The 18,410-nt window shown below is 50.7% G+C and overlaps 1 protein-coding gene across 1 annotated transcript in view; it reads left to right on the forward strand.

The window, feature by feature from the left end:
• Positions 1 to 18,410, forward strand: part of CSMD2 (CUB and Sushi multiple domains 2) — a 675,416-nt gene that overhangs the window by 218,039 nt on the left and 438,967 nt on the right. The window contains 1 exon segment of the mRNA XM_081223918.1: positions 17,328 to 17,522. Coding sequence (XP_081080044.1) covers positions 17,328 to 17,522 — 195 coding nt within the window.

Here is an 18,410-nt window from a genome sequence, read left to right on the forward strand (position 1 = left end):
TATGATCCTGGGAAGAGGAGGATCCATGTGTTCCATCATTCCTCAAAAGGTTCCTGACCCCAGAGTGGTAAAGACGCACTTGGGTTCTAAGCCCATGGATCCCAGAAGGGGCCACAGGCTCTAAGGTTTTTATGAGCAGCAGAGATGATGTTATGCTGAAAGCTCAGAGGAGGCAAGCTCCTGAGTCAGCCAGGCTGCAGTCATCATGGGAACCTGGCAAGGCAGCGCAGACCACGGCTACAGGACAGACAGAACCAGCCAGGACCCAGGTCATGTGGGAGAAGCTGGTCCTGACTTTAAGGATGACCAGGTCAGAGAACTGAGAATGGTCAGCCAGGCCATGGTAACTAAGAGACACTCAGATTTCCATGGCCAGCAAATAGAAGCCCGTTTCCTACTCCTGTATCAGTCCTGGGCAGGTGTTCAGTTTGGTGGGGTGCCCTCCTCCACGTGGTAACTCAGGGATGAAGCCTTCGTCCATCTTGGAGCCTCGGCGTCCCCTGTGGTCTGGATACCCACATCCAGCCAACGTGGAAGGGCCTGGAGGAGGCTGCCAAGCCTGGAAATATCATACATCACCTTTGCCCACATTCTACTGGAGAGAACCCAACTGCAAGGAAGTCTGGGAAGTGTCACCTAGCTGTGCGACCAGAGAAGGGACAATGAATTTGGGTGGACAGCTAGCTTTGTTCGGTCACATGCAGTCAATTTGATAAACATTTTCTGCTGCCTGCTGCTTCAGGAAGTCTTGCAGGAACAGAAGCCCACTGAAGAGGGGTTCATGATAAGGGTACAGCAGACAGTCTCACAGAAAACCAGGTATGTGGAGGTTGCCATCCATCCACTCATTTATTCCTCCATTCATTCTGAGAGTCATTCATTCAATGCAGAGTTTCTGAGTGTCTGCTCTGTGCTGGTCGCTGTGCTATATGCTGGGATACAGAGATGGAAAATGTCAGATAAGGTCCCTGTTCTCATGGAGCTTCCATAGGAAGTGGGGAGAAAAAAACAATTAAGAACACATAAAAAGATTGCACATTGCAGCCAGTGCTCTGAAGGTCACATAAAGGATGGTGAGACAGAAGGTAATTGAGGCTGGGTTAGGGGTCAGGACCTTTCCAAGGAGGCGGCATTTGAGCTGAGTTCTGATCGATGAACATGAATGAGCCATGCAAAGAGCAGAGGTCAGAGCACCTCTGGGCCAGGGAAAGCTGTGCAAAGGCCCTGGGGCAGAAAAGAGTTTGATCTGCTTGAGGATCATCCACCGCCACTCGGATCATGCTTATTCAGACCTCTAACTCTATGTTCCACTGCTGTTCCTCTGTTTAATGCTTCTGTAACTGGACCACCAAATTCAATGACTCAGTTTGTTCTCCTTTTGCCTCGAGCTCTCAGTGGCACTTCATGCTTTACTGGCCATGTTGTCCTCTCAAGATCCTCCTGGGCACCATGGCTCCCTTGGCCCACCCATTCCTGTTCATCCAAGTTTCTTGTTCTCTCTGCCTTTGCTCCCATGGCCTCCCTACCAGCTGCTTGTGCTGCGTGTCTTCACAGAGGCCAGTGCCGAGCATGCAGGACTGTTTGCCTCCATGGAGGAGAAAGGGACATTTGGGAAGAAGTGACATTTGAAGTGAGTCTTTTTTTTTTTTCTGTGGTACGCGGGCCTCTCACTGTTGTGGCCTCTCCCGTCATGGAGCACAGGCTCCGGACGCACAGGCTCAGCGGCCATGGCTCACGGGCCCAGCCGCTCCGCGGCATGTGGGATCTTCCCGGACCGGGGCACGAACCCGTGTCCCCTGCATCGGCAGGCAGACTCTCAACCACTGTGCCACCAGGGAAGCCCTGAACTGAGTCTTAATAAGTGGAGTAGGATGAGATCGGAAGGACAGAAGACACTTCAGAGGAGGGGACAGCAAATGCAAAGGCCCTGGAGCATGAAGGGCCCTAAGGGAGAGGTCAGGGGAGGAGAGATGACAATTCCAAAGGGGTTGGGGTGTGCATGGCTGAGGGGGGTGAGGGATGGAAATTGTGGGAGCAAAGCCTGGACAGATTGCTGAGTCCTGACTAGGAAGGGCCCTGAATGCCCTGCTGAGAAGTTGCCAGTTGGCTCCTCCAGGAGCCACAGGAAGCTTAAGGATGGTGACCGGATTTGTCTTCTAGGCAGGTGACAGTGGGAGCAGTGTGGGGGACTGGAGAGGGAGTGGGGGTGGCAGGGGACCTTCAGGGGAGGCTGGGTGGGTCAGAAGCAGAAGGCCTGGAACAAGATCCATTCTTCCTGGCTGCCGGGCATGTGAAGTAAGGCATAACGCGCTTGCACAGAGCAGGCCCTCAAATGCCGTTGCCTCACCTCCTGATGGGGGCTGCGGTCTGGGGTGGGCTCTGGTAGTTTCTTAAAAGGGCACCATCTCCAGAGTGTCAGCATAATGCGGGATGGGAAGGTGCTCCTTGTGGGACCGCCAGCACGCCACGCGTGTGTGGTGGTTGAATACATGAACGAATGAGCAGCTCTTACTGTAAGCCAGTGGCCCTTCTGGGCAGAGGACAGTGTGGAGGGACAGCGGCCCTAGCGTTTAGAGATTCTTGTCACTTTGCTCGAGGCTGGGCAGAGAGGACGAGGCCTGCTTCCGGAGCCTCCTCCAGCCCTAACCAATTGGCCGAAGGAAAAGAGGGCGGGAAGGTCAGAGACAGGCTGGAGCGGCTGTGGGGTTAGTTCAGACAGAGGACAAAGGAGAAGGAGAGGGTGGAGTCCTCAGGTGTCTAGAAAAACACTGGAGGCTCTGGGTGAAGTGGTGACTCCAGGCTCTAAGCAGTTGGAGCCAGAATTTAGAGCTTGTCTCTCTTTGGGGAGCAGTCCCAGCGACAGAGCCGTCGGGTCCACAGCAGCTCGTGGGAGACAGAGCGTGGTTCAGGCGCTCGGGGCCTCTTGCCTCCATCCTTACAGAGTGGTGCAAGGGGACCGGGGCATGGCTCCATCTCCACACACATGCCCTGCACCCCAGCCCGGTCTGGAGGGGGTGCGGCTCTCTTGATGCCACGTGGAGAGGGGTGGGGGCCGGTAGCACCTGACTCCCAGTCCCTGGTTCCCTGGGGCCATCAGCAGCCCTGGCTCTGCTGTAAATATCTAGTCTTGCCCAGCTGTGCCAACCATTGGGCCTCATCCCCAACAGAGTCTTCCACAGAAATACACATGACATATAAATACATGTAGATGCATGTATATATACACACATGTACACACACACAGGTACACAGGCATGCACATGTAACACCAACACAAAAGCTCGGCTATAGAAACCCGTACCTTGGTGACACACACACACACACACACACACACACACACACACACATAGCGTGCTGGAGGAAATGGAAGGAGTTCAGTGTTGCAGGAACAGCAGTGTGAGGGGAAACGGTGGAGATAGAGGCAGGGGCCAGGCCAGCTTGTGGAGGACCTTGAGTGACATTCCAGGGATTTGAACTGACCTGGAAGAGATGGGGAGCCACCACAGGGCTTCCAGTGGGAAGCGCTGTGGTCCCTGGGGCTGTTTAGAGAATGCATTGGACTGGGGCGAGTCTAAAGCGGGAGCAGTGAGGAGGAGGGGACTGTCTCCAAGTCCCCAAGAAGAAGGGGAGATGGGGGAGTGGCCCTGGGCATTAGCAGCGGGACTGGGGGTGGGGGGTCAGATAGGAGGGACGAAAGGAAGCCGACTCGAGAGACTGAGTGGGCTGGACGGACTCCAGGTCAGTGCCAGGCTCTGGGAGCCCAGGGAACAGGTGGCTGGTGGCGAGGCCAGGGGTTGCGGTGGGCCGTGTGCAGCTGGAGGCACGTGTCAGGCTTCCACAGGGAGCCACCCAGAGGTGCTGGGACTTGGGTCTGTGGTCAGGAGGAGGGTCTGGGCTGGGACTCTGAATCAATCACACAAGGGACAAGAGCCTGAAACACACACGGCGGCTGGGCACTCCTGTGTCTGTGCCTGCCCCTCTCCCTTCTGTGCCAAGACTACCCCGAACGCCTCTTCCAGGAAATGGCTCTGAGTTAGTCCTTCCCATCATCCCTGAGGCTGGGTGCCAAGGGCAGGTAGGGTGGCATAGGGTGGTGAGGAGAGGGGCAGAGAAGGGGCAGGGTCTTGGGCTGGTATCCGTCACCTCCTGGGCCTCTGTGTCGCCTGCCTTTCTCATGTTGCTTTGGGGCTTAGTAGGACCATTTGCGAATTATTCTTATTAGGATCTAGGGGAGGCCTTTCAGACAGGAAGCAGCAGGCCCCTGCCTGGCTCAGTAAAAGCCATGTGGGTCCAAGCGATGCCCCCTGCCTGGGTGGCTTCCCGCGTTCCAGCTCCAGAGGCCCATCTGCTCTCTCCAGCTGCTACCCCGAGCTGCTTCTCTTTCTTACTCCTCCAGCATCTTCTCCCAGGGAGCTCTAGGGACTTATATACAATCATATCCCAAATTTATCGAGCATGTACTATGTGCCAGACACTGAGATAAGCCCTTTGCCTGGTTTATCTTACTTCATCCTCTCAACAGCTCTCTGAGCTGGGTGCATTTATGACCCCCATTTTACTGGTGAGGAAACTGAGGTGCAGGAGGTGAAGGTAACTTGCTCATGAGGTAACAGAGTTGGGATTTGAACCCGGGCCATCTGTCTCCAGAGCCCCCTTTGCCGACCAGTGCACTCTGCTGCCCCTTATGTCACAACTGCTAACCCCCGCCTAGGAGGGGCACGGGCAAATTCAAACCCATGTCTGTGGGATGCCGGAGCCCTTCTCTGACCTGTGACGCTCTGTGCCTCCTGGACCCAGATACGCCTTTTGCCGCCTACCTCACAGAGCATGGCTTGAGCCAACAGCTGCGTGGAGCCCCTCCAGGGTCAGATCTGCATCCCCACCCCCGCATTTCATACTGTGCCTGGAATGACAAGAACTTAAATGCAGGTGCCAGGCAGGCCCCTGAGTGTAGGGGAGAGTGACACTGGCTTCCAAGAGGTGCTCTGGGTGCAGAAGTGGACTCTGGTGAGAGAGGGTCATCAGCCCACCAGAGGCTCTCCAGAAGGGAATCGTCATTTGGCTACATAAACTTGGGTTGTTTACTGGTACATGTGGGCGTAGGTGTCGTGTCTGTTGTCATATGTGTGAAGGCAGGAGCTCGCACAGATGCATTCTGGAGGTCTGGTTTTACACGTGCATGTTTGTGTATGAGGATGTAAGTGCATGTGTGCACATGCGGGCGTGTGTATGGGAAGGTGAGTATCAGAGTGGATGGATTGGTGCATATTGGCTGTGAAAGTATGTTGTTGTGTCTGTTTCCATGGAGAGAGTGTGAGGACCCCCAAGTAAGGAAACTCCCTGGGCAGACCCGGTCCTCCCTCCTGCCTCCTGACCCTGGAGGACCTGGACCAATGGTCCCCACCTGCACCAGTGCCTCCACAAAGGCTTTGGAGAGGTTGTTGGGCTCAGACAGGACTAAAAATAAACGGCCAAGCAAGAAGCCAGGCCATTCTGTCTCCCCCCATTCCTGATTCTCAAGCTGCAAAATGTACACCAGGCACCATCTTTTGGGGGACCTGCAGGAAATGGAGCCTCGAAGCCAACTTCTCAGCCTCACCAACCCTTCCTCTGCCTCTTTACTGGAATGCAGCAGCTAAGAAAGAAGGTGCAAGAGTCCGTCCCACTGGGCGTACCTCCCAGCTCCCCCAGCTCTAGTCATGTGAATGGAGAAGCTCACCGTCTCTGAACCTCAGTTTCGTTGTCTGTAAAATGGGGATAGTACCCACTTCACAGTGTTGTTATGGGGATTAAATGAGATAGGGTTCAATGAGAAGTTAGTCCATACACGTGGTCAGTAAGTGATGGGGCTGATGCAGAAGAAGGAAGTGAGGACAAGAGGATTTACAGAGATCCCATGGGGACTCAGGTGCACCTTTTACTTAGGGTCTTTTGTAGTCACAGAATCCCCCATCCTTTGCATAAGGTACGAGAAGTAGGTGGATGATGGTGGCTGGAAGCCTCACTTCTCAGCTCCTCTGTAGGCCCCTCTGTCTAGTTTTTCTTAGAGAGCGGGAAGCCGAGGGGTCCGGAGCCTTTGGAATATTGTGCTTCTTGCCATGGGATGCGAGTTAAACTGTCTCTTGCCTTAAGAAGAGAGATGGGTGTGAGGTATGCTGGGGCTTCCTGGTCCTGGACAGGGGGCCACACGGAGGAAACAGGGGCTCTGGGGTTCCATGTCCACAGGGCTGGAGTTGGCGGGTGGGGTATCGCCAAGGGCATCGCAAATGGCGCACAGAGACAGCACTTCCCAGCTGGCCAGCAGGATACAGGGGGGCTAACACCCGGCCTTGGGGAGGGGGCTGCAGAGTCTGAGGGAAGCTAAGGGGAAAGCAAGCCAGTTATGCAGCAGTGGGGTAGCCCTAGCAAGAGATAGGATGACCTTTCTTATGGGCAGCCTCACCCAGGGTTAGGAGTCCCAGCCTCACGACAGGACCCCCAGCTGACCCAGGTCACTGCCTCCTCTTTGAGCCCCTTTGCTAGGATTGGTTCAGGATTCATGACTTCCTGTCTGCAGCTGGACAGGGCTGAGGACCAAACCTGGCTGGTGCCCTGGCCACAAGCCTTTGGAAGTCCAGGTGCAGCAGGTCAGGGATCGTTCTGCTCCAGCCAAGCAGAAACTGTGCCGTGCTATAAAAGTTGTCAGATGAAAAGGAAGAACCTACACCTTTGCCCTTCTGTAACATAGGCTGCTCTCAACTGGAAGTGATATTGGCTTCTTTGGTAAGAACTGATCCCAATCCCCAAAGCTACTGACCATCCCACCCCACAGAAAAACAGACGTGCCAAAGGGACACATTGTTTGTAAAAACAACGCGTGTTAACCTGGAAAGGTCTGCATAAATGTCAACTATCATCGCTGTTCTTGTTTTATGATGATTAATAAGGAAAACAAAGCAAATCAGGCTTATCTTATCTAGAATCTAGCAATTCCCAAAGTGTGTTCCACAGAACAGTTCAGAAGCTAATAGGTGTTTCTGAGGAAAAAATTTAAAAAAGGGTGAGGAGAGATTCTATAGTCAATTTTGTGGAGATTCTGGTTGAAGCAAGGTTTAATAGGTTTCTCTCCTGCAGAACCTCTGAGATAAATTTGTAAGCATTTGTTTCTTCCAGAGGAGAGAATTTCTGCAGCATTTGCCAAACTTGCTTGACCCACTGAATGCTTTTCTCGTGGAACTTATTTCTCAGCCTGTGTTTTATGGAATGCACTTCGGGAAACATTTCTAGGCGTCATTCTGCAATTAATCAGATTTAGCCCCAAATTGCATGGTTAGCTATTCTAAGCCTAACATTGACAGTATTTTTCTGTGTTGCCCCATAGGGTACCACTGATGCTCCATGCATTGGCCCGTCTTGACAAGGAAAATCCCAGTGCTAGTGTGTGATGGGGGCAGGGAGGGCTGAACAGGGAACAGCAGGGCTCAGGGCTGCAGAGGTCACCAGAGGCTGCATCACAGGGGACCTTGTGCCAGCCTAAAGCTGTTCATCAGAGGGGCTAAGGCATACCACAGTCTCCTGAAACAGGAGAGGGACAAGTGGGTGCAGTCTAACACACGGAGCTTCCCTTAGAGAGTTGACTGGGGGAAGGAGGAGGCCGCCCAGCTCACTGCTCCCCTGTAATCCTGCTGGACCCTAAACTTCCACAGGCCCCTCCCTGGGGGCTCTGAACTTTGCTCTCTGCAGCCTCTCTTCTGGTTCAATGTTGAGTTCCTTAAAGCTGGGCTGTCTCTCTCCTTGTCCTCTTCCCCTTTTCCTCAGAGAAACCCCCATTTTCTTAAGAAGCTGAAGTTATTGATGTAGAGAATACTGCCCTCTGGAGCAGAGTTGATAAAATTAGCAAATGAAGATCCAGGATGCCCAGTAAATTTGAATTTCAAATAACAAATGCTTTTTAGTATAGGTATATCCCAAATGTTGTATGGGATATACTTATACTAAAAAAGAATTTATGTTTCTCTGAAATTCAAATTTAACTGGGTGTCCTGGATTTTAACTTGGCAACTCTATTCTGGGGCCTAGGATGTAACCTTTTCGGTTTTGCTTCTAAAGAATCTCAGGTGAGGGCTTCCCTGGTGGCGCAGTGGTTGAGAGTCCGCCTGCCGATGCAGGGGACACGGGTCTGTGCCCCGGTCCGGGAGGACCCCATATGCCGTGGAGCGGCTGGGCCCGTGAGCCATGGCCACTGAGCCTGCGCGTCCGGAGCCTGTGCTCCGCAACGGGAGAGGCCACAACAGTGAGAGGCCCGCGTACCGCAAAAAAAAAAAGAATCTCAGGTGAGAGAAGGGAGGCCATGGGGCCCTATGGTTATGAAGCATCAAGGAGAACTCCCACCGAAAGCCCCTCTGTGGCCCCTGCTGGTGGGATGATGGATGTCTGTGCAGCCCCAGGTTGTCCAGGTGGGGGGATGGGGCCAACGAGGGGTCTGATTGGGTGTAGGTCAGGCGTGCTCTAGGCCTGGCAAGGAGAGGGACTGTGTGCAAGCCCAGAGCACTGCCTCCATGCTGGGAAACACAGGCCTTGAAGGTCAAGGTTACAGCCTGATAAGGACACAGGCACTGAAGTCAAACAGCTCAAGTTTCGACCCTGGCCCTGATCCCGACCAGCCCTGTGACCCTGGGTCAGAGTAGCCTCATTGTTTTTCATTCCCCTGCCCCCGAAAGGGCACAGTCAGAGTACCTCTCGTGGCAGGGTAAGATGAAATAGAAGAGTCCAGATAAAGTACTGAGCAGAGTGCCAAGCTCATATTAAACACCCAAAAGGTAACTATTATTATTATTGCAACTAGCTGTGTGACCCTTCAGCTCTTTAAATTCAGCTCTTTGGGGTAAAATGGGGCTCATAAATACCAACCTAAAGAGTAGCTCTGAGCACTAGCATAAATTCTATTTTAATGGGAAAGATTGTGGACCGAACATACGCACACAAGCCCTTCCCTGCAGCCAGCCAGCACAATGCCCCCTGTCTCCAGGGCCACATTGAAGGGGAAAGGAAATTTAAGTTTGGTCTCAGTGCTCAGGTGCCAGCTGCCTGTCTTCTTCCTGCCAGTCATCTGTCCAGGACTCTCACCTGTGCAGCCCACTCCCCTCACAGCCCCTTCCCTTCCTTGACTCCCAGCAAAACTGGTCTTTTCTTAGTTCTCTTTCTCTACTGTGGGAGATGGGGGGCGGTTCCTGAGATTGTACACCTGGGATAAGTACGTAACTGAATAAACACGAATTCAGGGGTACCACACTGTGTCCCGTGGGCTGGGGACCTGTTTTATAAGTAAAGCTTGGTTGAAACATGTATTGTCTAAGGCTGCTTTTGTAGCACAGCGGAAAAGCTGAATCACTGGGACAGAGACCATTAGGCAAGGCCAGAAGTATTTACTCTCTGGTTCTTTACAGAAAAATTTGCCAACCCTGCTTTACTCTGTTGCTCCCTATATATGATGCATATCTTTATATGCACATAGTATAAACTATATGTGTGTGTGTGTGTGTGTGTGTGTGTGTGTGTGTGTGTGTGTGTGTGTATATAAAACACATTCCATCAGGGTACTCCCTCCCTGCCAGGCATTAAAGCAAACACTAGATAAAAAAAAAGAATATGTCATTTCTGCCCCTCAGGGAAGTCCTGAGAAGAAAATAGACACCTAAACAAACAATTACAGGCAGGCTTAGCTCCCGTTTGGAAGCTGGGGTTTTGTAAATTAATGAATGATTGAATTGTAATGTTGTATGACAAATGCAGGAATTGAAGTGCAAGTAAAATCCTGACTTAAATCTGCAAGTGGGGTCCAAAAAATCCTGTCATGTAAAATGTGGGCCTGTGAGATTGCAAAATTAACCAAATGACCAGAGCAAGCCTGTGTAGTTGATGGGCTGGAAGTTCGAGGATTCTGGGAGCTGGTTGCCAATGACATTATACCTGAATTTACATTCTATCAGGATGTCTTCTCCTGGGGTTTTCCAGTTTATACAAGACGCTAAGGGTATCAAGGAGGACTTCACAGAGGAAGTGGTGCGGGGGAAAGATTGGAGAAGCAGGAGGTGAGGCAGAAAATGTCAGCAGGGGTCAGATCATAGAAAGATGGGGCTGCATGAACCTAAGACTGGATTAATCCTGACAGCAATAGGAGCGTTCTCATGGTTTTCTTTTTCTTCCCTTTTATTTATTGTGGTTGATCTTTCAAATCATTATTTAGTCTTACATTCATCATGCAAAAGACCAGAGGTCTTTTGCCCACGCACCTTGGTTGTAGGGAACCTGCTTTGACACGTGTGCTCCAGAGGGTGGAACAGGGCAGGACCGTGGTGAATTTGCCATTGTAGAAGGCTCAGTCCAGCGTCAGTGCAGACAATGCACTGGAGGGTGCAGGGCCAGCGGCAGGGAGATCAGAGTTGGGTGCAGAGGTCCAGGAGAGAGATGATGAGGATCCTCAAATGAGAAGGAAGGCGAGGGCAAGAGTGATTTACGGAGGGCAGCAACATCCCGGGGAGAAGCCAGGCTTGCTGCTCCCAGAAGTCAAGCCCAGTAACAGGAAAGGCACTGGAAATTGAACAGTTCACAGCTCAGAGAGATAACCCAACCAGGCTAATGGAATAACCTACATGAATAGGTTACTGTGAGTGGTTCTCAGTTTCAGCTCTGCCTACAGTCACCCAGAGGAGCTTAGGCTCTCCCTCTGAAATTCTGATTCAATAGGTTTGGGGATAGGTCTAGGCATTGGTGTTTTTATAAAACTCCCCACGTGACCCTGATGCTGAAGGTTGCAAAATTGCAAACGTGAGCCAAGAGAACAGGCTCACAGTGGAGAGCTTATGCCAGATGCTGGGCAGGAGGAGGCTTCCCTGGTGGCACAGTGGTTGAGAGTCTGCCTGCCGATGCAGGGGACGTGGGTTCGTGCCCAGGTCCGGGAGGATCCCACATGCCGTGGAGCGGCTGGGCCCGTGAGCCATGGCCGCTGAGCCTGCGTATCCGGAGCCTGTGCTCCGCAACGGGAGAGGCCACAACAGTGAGAGGCCCGCGTACCACAAAAAAAAAAAAAAAAAAAAGGACAGGGCCCTGTGGACTCGTGGGTGGCATACCCCATCTGAGGTCCTGGCACCCCTGCTTTGTTTGATTGACAGGTAGCGGGAAATGTAGAGGACCAGGCTAAGGGTTGACTTGTCTGCTTGTCAACCCAAGTCATCCCCACAAGGAGAATGAGTGTGAGTCCCCTGTGAGGGTGTTTCAAGGTACACTAGTCACCGTGGACTCTATATGGGACGGTCAGTGCAAGCATGGCCTAATGCAGGTGGAAAGTACATGGGCTCGGTAGCCAGGCAGTGCTGTGGACACCCAACTCTACCCCCAGTGAGCTATGGGGCCTTGGGTAATGCTCCAACCCCTCTGGCAATCACACTCATCTCAATGAGAGATAATAGCCCCTCTCTCAATGGGTTATTGGGAGGATTAAGGAAAATCATTAAGTCACACAATAAACTCTAATCAAGGTATTATTATACATCAGGCACTGTTCTAGGCACTGTTCTAGAAACTGGGACACAGAAGGGAACAAAATAGATTAAAAAAAATGTCTGCCTTCATGGAGCTTATATTGTAGCAGAGTGGGACAAACAATAAACAAATGAATGCATCAGCTATATACTATGTCAGATGTAGATGTGAGAGGAAGTGGAGACAACAAGTATAGACAATTCTTTGGGGTGGAAATATATGCAAAGCACTTGACAATGGGGATGACACATAGTAAGTGTGCAATAAATTATGTTTACAAGGCCAAACAGCTAAAAGCAAGGGAGTTTTAAGGGTTAACTAAGATAATGTGTGATGCAGAAGTGCCTAGCACAGCATAGGTACTCAAAAGATAATGGATCTTATTCTCCCCTTCCCTGTCCATGACCACTACCCCTCAAGTCACACACACACACATACACACACGCCATCTCCCCTTTCCATGTTGAGGGCTGTGGAAGAAGAAATCCTTCTTCCTGCATCCTTTCTCCCAGCCACCCTGCCACTTTGTATCAACCGTATGGCCATGAACATGAAACAAGTTACTTGATGGAAGATTAGAAATCAAAACATATGGAGGGTGCTTGTCCAGAGAGCATAAACGACTCTTCATTATAATATGGGAACTAAAGTCTCACATTAAAAATAAAAGAAGGTATCATGTAGCTTTTGCTGCACTCCAACCACAAAGGAGATTCATTGTCATACAGTCACTGAGAATATCTTGTTGATTGGCAAGAGCCGGGCTTTGTAAAAGGGACAGAATTCCCCACAGCTAATCTACAATGGAATTGTTCAATGTCAGGCACAGCTTTAATAATATTGTTCTGGGCTGCCTTGGCTGTAAATATCCCACTCTTCATTTTGTAAGCAATCAAAGGGAAGTTTTCTAGACGGGAGAGCACGAACGATTATAATGTCTGTGCCAAAAAAACACATGGGCAGAATCCAGAAATCAAAGAACGCTGTGCCTTAGAAAGTCTGGCTTTTGTGGTTTATCTCTGATCTCTGTCTGTCCAGCAAGTTGTGCCTCAGACACATTACAAAAGAGCAAACTTTAAATGTTGCCCTTGACACTATTAAAAAGTACAAGATTGGCAAATCAGACTGGAGAAGAAAAGACAGACAATTAAATCTGGACAATCAGGTAATCACCCTTCATTTTGTCTCAGTGTCTAGAATAATGAAGGGAGGAAGGGAACTCTTGGTCATTAAACACCCACTATGTCCTGGGCACTGTCTCTGTCAGAAGCAGTATTGTATTCCAAAATTAAGAGTGCTGAACGATGGAGCCAGAAAGACCTAGATTCAGAACGTAGCTCTGCCATTTTCTAGCTCTGGGGTCTTAGGGAAGTTGCTTAAGCTCTCTGTGCCTCCATTTTTTTCATCTGTAAAATGAGGATAATAGGTGTCGCACATGATTGTTTTGAGGATTAAGTAAAATAAATTTGTAGCCCAGTCCCCAAAACATACGAGGAACTCAAAAGTCTAGCTTTATTTAATCTGTACAACAGTCCTGTTATGAGTTGAATTCTGGCCCAAAAAGATATGTTGAAGACCTAACCCCAGTACTTGCGGATATGACCTCATTTGGAGAGAGAGCCTTTGCAGATGATGAAGTTAAGATGAGGCCATTAGAGTGTATCCTAATCCAATATGATTGGTGTCCTTATAAAAAGATGAAATTTGGACATAGAGACACAGAGGGAGAATGCCAGGTGAAGGTGAAGGATTGGACGGATGCATGGACAAGCCAAGGAACGTCAAAGATTGCTAAAAAAAAAAAACTACCAGAGGCTCGGAAGGGACAAGGAAGGTTTCCCCTACAAGTTTCAGTGGGATCACGACCCTGCCGACACCTTGATTTTAGACTTCTAGCCTCCACAACTGTGAGACAATAAATATCTGCTGTTTTAAGCCACCCTGTTTGTGGTACTTTGTTATAGCAGCCCTAGGAAACTAATACAATTCACCTTCTAGCCCCATAGGAAGAAAAAGAAAGTATCCTCATTTTTAGATGAAGAACTGAAGTCCAGAGAGGTAAAGTTTATGGCTCAAGATCATTCAGCCAGAGGTGGATGAGCTGAGATTTAAATCCAGTCCTCTCTGAGCCCAACGTCTGCCCTCTCTTCATTCCCTGTGTGACCTTTCGGGAGCAAAGATAAAAAAGGAGGTGGGGTTGGAACTGAGACTCATCACACCCAAGTCCCAGTGGAGGTGCCAGGTCAGAGTGATCTGACTATAAGCGCTCATTAAGTAAAAAGCAGTGAGCGTTTGACAGTGACTTTTTAAAAAGAATCGGGCTTTATTTATAGTGACATTCCAATCATTAATTTCAAAGGAAGAAAGCCCAAAGCAGAAACAGGTTCATTAAAAATATAACATTAGTAATTTAATTAAACTGGGTCTTTGCGTCTCATTGCAGAAAATGAAACGTTAGTTCTACACCAGTTCTCAGCCCATTTCCCCGGTTGGCTCCCTCCCCTCACCTTAGCTTGCTGTCTTCTCCAAATGTTTACCTGACCTGCCCCTCCCACCCCCAACACTCACAAACGTACTCACATCGCAGTTTCTGCCTCCACTGTGGCCAGTAGTGCGGGATCGTGGGGAATGCCAAGGAAGCCAGCACTGTGGGATCATGGGGAATGCCAAGGAAGCCAACAGAGCGGGATCGTGGGGAATGCCAAGGAAGCCAGTAGCATTGGATCGTGGGAAATGCCAAGGAAGCCAGCACTGTGGGATCATGGGAAATGCCAAGGTAGCCAGCAGCCCAAGGACTATTCTAAGCTAGGCTAATAGGGTGACGGAAGTCAATCCTTTCATCTGGGTTATCTCACTTGTCAGAGGTAGAGAATGGGCCTGGAAGAGCTCTTCATCCCTTAAGATAGTTCTCCCACAAAAACATAAGGGCAGGGGCCCTTTTTGTCTAGTTCATTTCTGTATTACCAGCACAGAGTGCAGGAGGCCCACAATATATTTCCGTTGTATGAAGGAATTAATGCATCAATGGGTAACCCTTCCAAATGACTAATTGACAAGCACTCAAATATGTCCCTATAAGCGTCACACTACAGTGTCAGGCTCCCAGGATACACCCAAGGACTGCATGGCCCTACAGTACAGTGGAAGGATAACATCTGCCATTTTTGAGCACCTACTCTGTGCTGGGCACTGTGCCAGCCATGCATCAGTTATTACCAGTAACCTCATCCACCACTAGATATTGCTGTCCTCCTTTCTCAGTTGAGGAAACTAAGGCTCAGAGAGCTCACATGACTCAAGGCCACAGAGTAAGACAGTGACAGCACCTGGCTTCAGACCAGATCAAGCTAGTACCAAAGTCTGCCCTTTCCCTCTACAACAAGCTGTCTCCTCCTGGGAGGAGAAGAGAAGTGGGAGAGAAAGCCTTCTTTCTGAGGGCTCTGAGATCAGCAAGGCTGGCAAAGAGAGTCCTGGAAGACAGCAATATGGGCTGGAAGAGGGTACTGCAAGGGCCTGGGAAGCTCTCTAGAATCCAGGCTGGCCGTCTGCACTTCTTCATCTTTATTCCTCATCACTGCCACCCCTACCCTCTTGTTCCAGGCTCTCTGATCTCTTAGGTTATCTCTGGCCTCAGGGCCTTTGCACATGATATTTCCTCTGCCTGGAACACACTTTGACCTAGCTAATTCTTACTAATCTCTCAAGGTTTAGCATAGACATCACCTCTTCCAAGAAGCCGGCTCTGACTACCCACTGACTGGGTTTGTTCCCCTGCCTGGTCCCTATCTCATCATAACACTTAACATACCTTTAATCGTATGCATCTCCCAATGGACTGGGAGCTTAGATTCACTTGTGTGGTACTCACTGTATCCAGGCTTTACATACCTCCACTCACACAATTCTCACAGTGACCCCAGAGGAAGGTACTATTGCGAACTGCCTCTTACAAAGGAGGAAACTGAGGCACAGAGAGGTTAAGAGACTAGCTCAAGGTCCCACAGGTAGTTAGCCATCAGGCTGGGATGCGAACCCAAGCACTGAGGCTCTCGGGTCTGTACTTTCCACCACCCTGCTCTGTGGCCTCTCAGGATTGGCCTCAATAAACCACCGCCAGATAAATTAATGGAGAGGTACTTGGATGGCAATCTGGACACGGCTGTGACCACTTGTCCTTGCCTTATGGGGAGGTGTGAAATGGTAGGAGGTGGGACCTTCTGGGCACAGGCAGTTCCAACTCTAGGAAGAAAGGCAGAGGGTAGGGGGAGCTGAATCAGGCTGAACAAGTGACTCGGGCACAGAGGAGCTGCACCCTCCCTTTCTCCCTCCTGATTGGCGGGTCATGATGCTTATGCACCCTCACCAAGACCATTTCCTCTGGATAATGAGTACACGATGGCAGCTGGCATTATTGCTCTGGCTCAGGTGGCACACTGTATATCTTATTCTCTGGCTCCCCATTTTCCCCTTGAAACGGGTCAGTCTGATCAGAACTCAGGTTCTTGTCTCCCTACCTCACTGCCTACTCCAGCACTAATGACCCCTTCAACTCCCCCAAACCTGCTGGGCCAAAGTACAGCTCTGGCTGCTGGGGCAGATACGCATGAAAGAAAGGACATCGGGTTTAATGAGCACCTACTCCGTGCCACTGTCTGTCTCTTCCATGGCGTTTATTGGGAAGGACTGTGGAGTCTGAGATCAGAGCAACCAAGCCCAAGAGATTAAAGTGATTTCCCTGGGGCATCTCGAGTGATGGGATGGACGTGTTACTGAACCAGGTTCGTTTTAGCCAAAGCGCTGAGACGCCGGGGTTTGCAGCAAAGAGAGTGTTTATTCACAAAGCAGCCAAGCGAGGAGATGGGAGAACAAGTCCCAAATCGGCCTTCCCAAAGGCAAAGGGCTTAGGGTATTTGTGGGATAGAGACTAAAGAAGCAGTGTGGTCTGAGGTGTGGGGAGCTTGGGAAACATGGGGAAAGGTGATTGGAAAAAGGTGCAGTAATCATCAGTCTGCTCAGGCGTAACTAAGCTGCAGGCCTCCATTTTGGGGGTGCTTAACACCATCTGAGGGTGGAGTTTTGGGCCCTCTGACATCAAAAGTCAACAAGCAGACACTTGTGCATGTCCAGTTAGAGCTAGTCTTAACTGGCTTAATTCGAACTAGACACAAGTTCCTGGAAAACAATTCAGGCAAACATCTTATTGTTCAGGTTCCGTGCCACTTGGAAGACATGCAAGTCTTTTGTAGCAACAGTTAAAACGACCTTGAGGGCTTCCCTGGTGGCGCGGTGGTTGGGGGTCCGCCTGCCGATGCAGGGGACGCGGGTTCGTGCTCCGGTCCAGGAAGATCCCACATGCCGCGGGGCGGCTGGGCCCGTGAGCCATGGCCGCTGGGCCTGCGCGTCCAGAGCCTGCTGTGCTCCGCAGTGGGAGAGGCCACAGCAGTGAGAGGCCAGCGTACCGCAAAAAAAAAAAAAAAAAAAAAAAAGACCTTGATTGGTGAAGGCAGGATACAGGTGAGATGAATTTAACTGATGCTTACCCACAGTTCAGACATACTTCACATCCAGGGCTGCACATGAGAAAAGGCAGGAAACCTGGATGTCCAGGTATAAGTGGCGTGTGTGGCTCCTCCTGAACGTGTGAGCCCTGCGAGTACTCGGGGGCCAGGCAGCCTTCAGGGGCAGCCCTGTCCTACGGAGGAAAGGCGGTCCGGGGAGGAGGGTCACCCAGGGAGGTGCTGCTCAGAGGCCAGGTGTCAGGGCTGGCGACCTGCTCACGGGCTGCGTGTCTCTCCTTGTGCTCACAGCTCTCCCCAGCCACACGTGTGGGAACCCTGGGCGGCTGCCCAACGGCGTCCAGCAGGGCTCAACCTTCAACCTCGGCGACAAGGTCCGCTACAGCTGCAACCCCGGCTTCTTCCTGGAGGGCCACGCCGTGCTTACTTGCCACGCTGGCTCTGAGAACAGTGCCACGTGGGACTTCCCGCTGCCCTCCTGCAGAGGTAGGTGGCCAGGGAGGGCCTGAGGGGTGGGCAGCACCTCGGAGGGATGCTGCAGCTTCCAATGGGACCCAGTCTCCATCCACTCCAGCAGGAGGTGGGGTACGCATTATGGGGAGCCCATGTCTGGGGGCCACCAAGGATCCTCAGGGTCCCCAGGTATTCTAGGGGCTATTAGGCCTCCCTGGACCTCCTAGTCCTCAGGTGTGCACTCCCTCAACCTGCTTCCCCTGCATCGACTAATTTATTTTTAGTCGGTCTGCCCTTCCCTCCTGCCCTCCTATCTCCGAAGATACATCATTTCTCTTCCTGTTACCAATGTGTCTCCTGTGCACGGCTCTCTCCCAGCTGTTTTCCTATTGATCTCACCCTGGCAGTTCTTCTTCTCTCTTTTCTATAAATTCAACCTCTCTCCCTATATAATGGTGTCCTCCTCCCAGTCTTCAAATATGCTCAAAACCTCTTTACCCCAGCACTGCTCCCCAGAAAAACCCAACTTCCTTCAGTGCTACATGGGTCTCAGCCTCCCAGCTAGGGTAACCAACTTGTCCTGGTTTCCCTGGCACTTTGCCATTTCTTAGCTCCAAAAGTCCCACATCCTGGAAACCCCCTCAGTCCCAGGCAAACCGAGACAGTTGGTCACCCCCTTCCCAGCCTATTTCTTATTGCCCCCTCATAATAATCAAGCTTATTTCAAAAATAATTTCCCATGCTTCTTATCTGATGATAAAAAATATCACATGATCATTTTAAGTGAGCTTAGAAAATACAGAAGAGAATAAAGAAGAAACAAAATTTACCCATTTTAACCACGATTTTCATATATTCCCTTCCCATCTTCTTCCTCTTTTTTTAAAATTGAAGTATAGTTGATTTACAATGCTGTGTTAG

This window comes from Mesoplodon bidens (genome assembly GCF_964165515.1).
Source record: "Mesoplodon bidens genome assembly, chromosome: 2".
In the NCBI taxonomy this organism is placed as follows: domain Eukaryota; kingdom Metazoa; phylum Chordata; class Mammalia; order Artiodactyla; family Ziphiidae; genus Mesoplodon; species Mesoplodon bidens.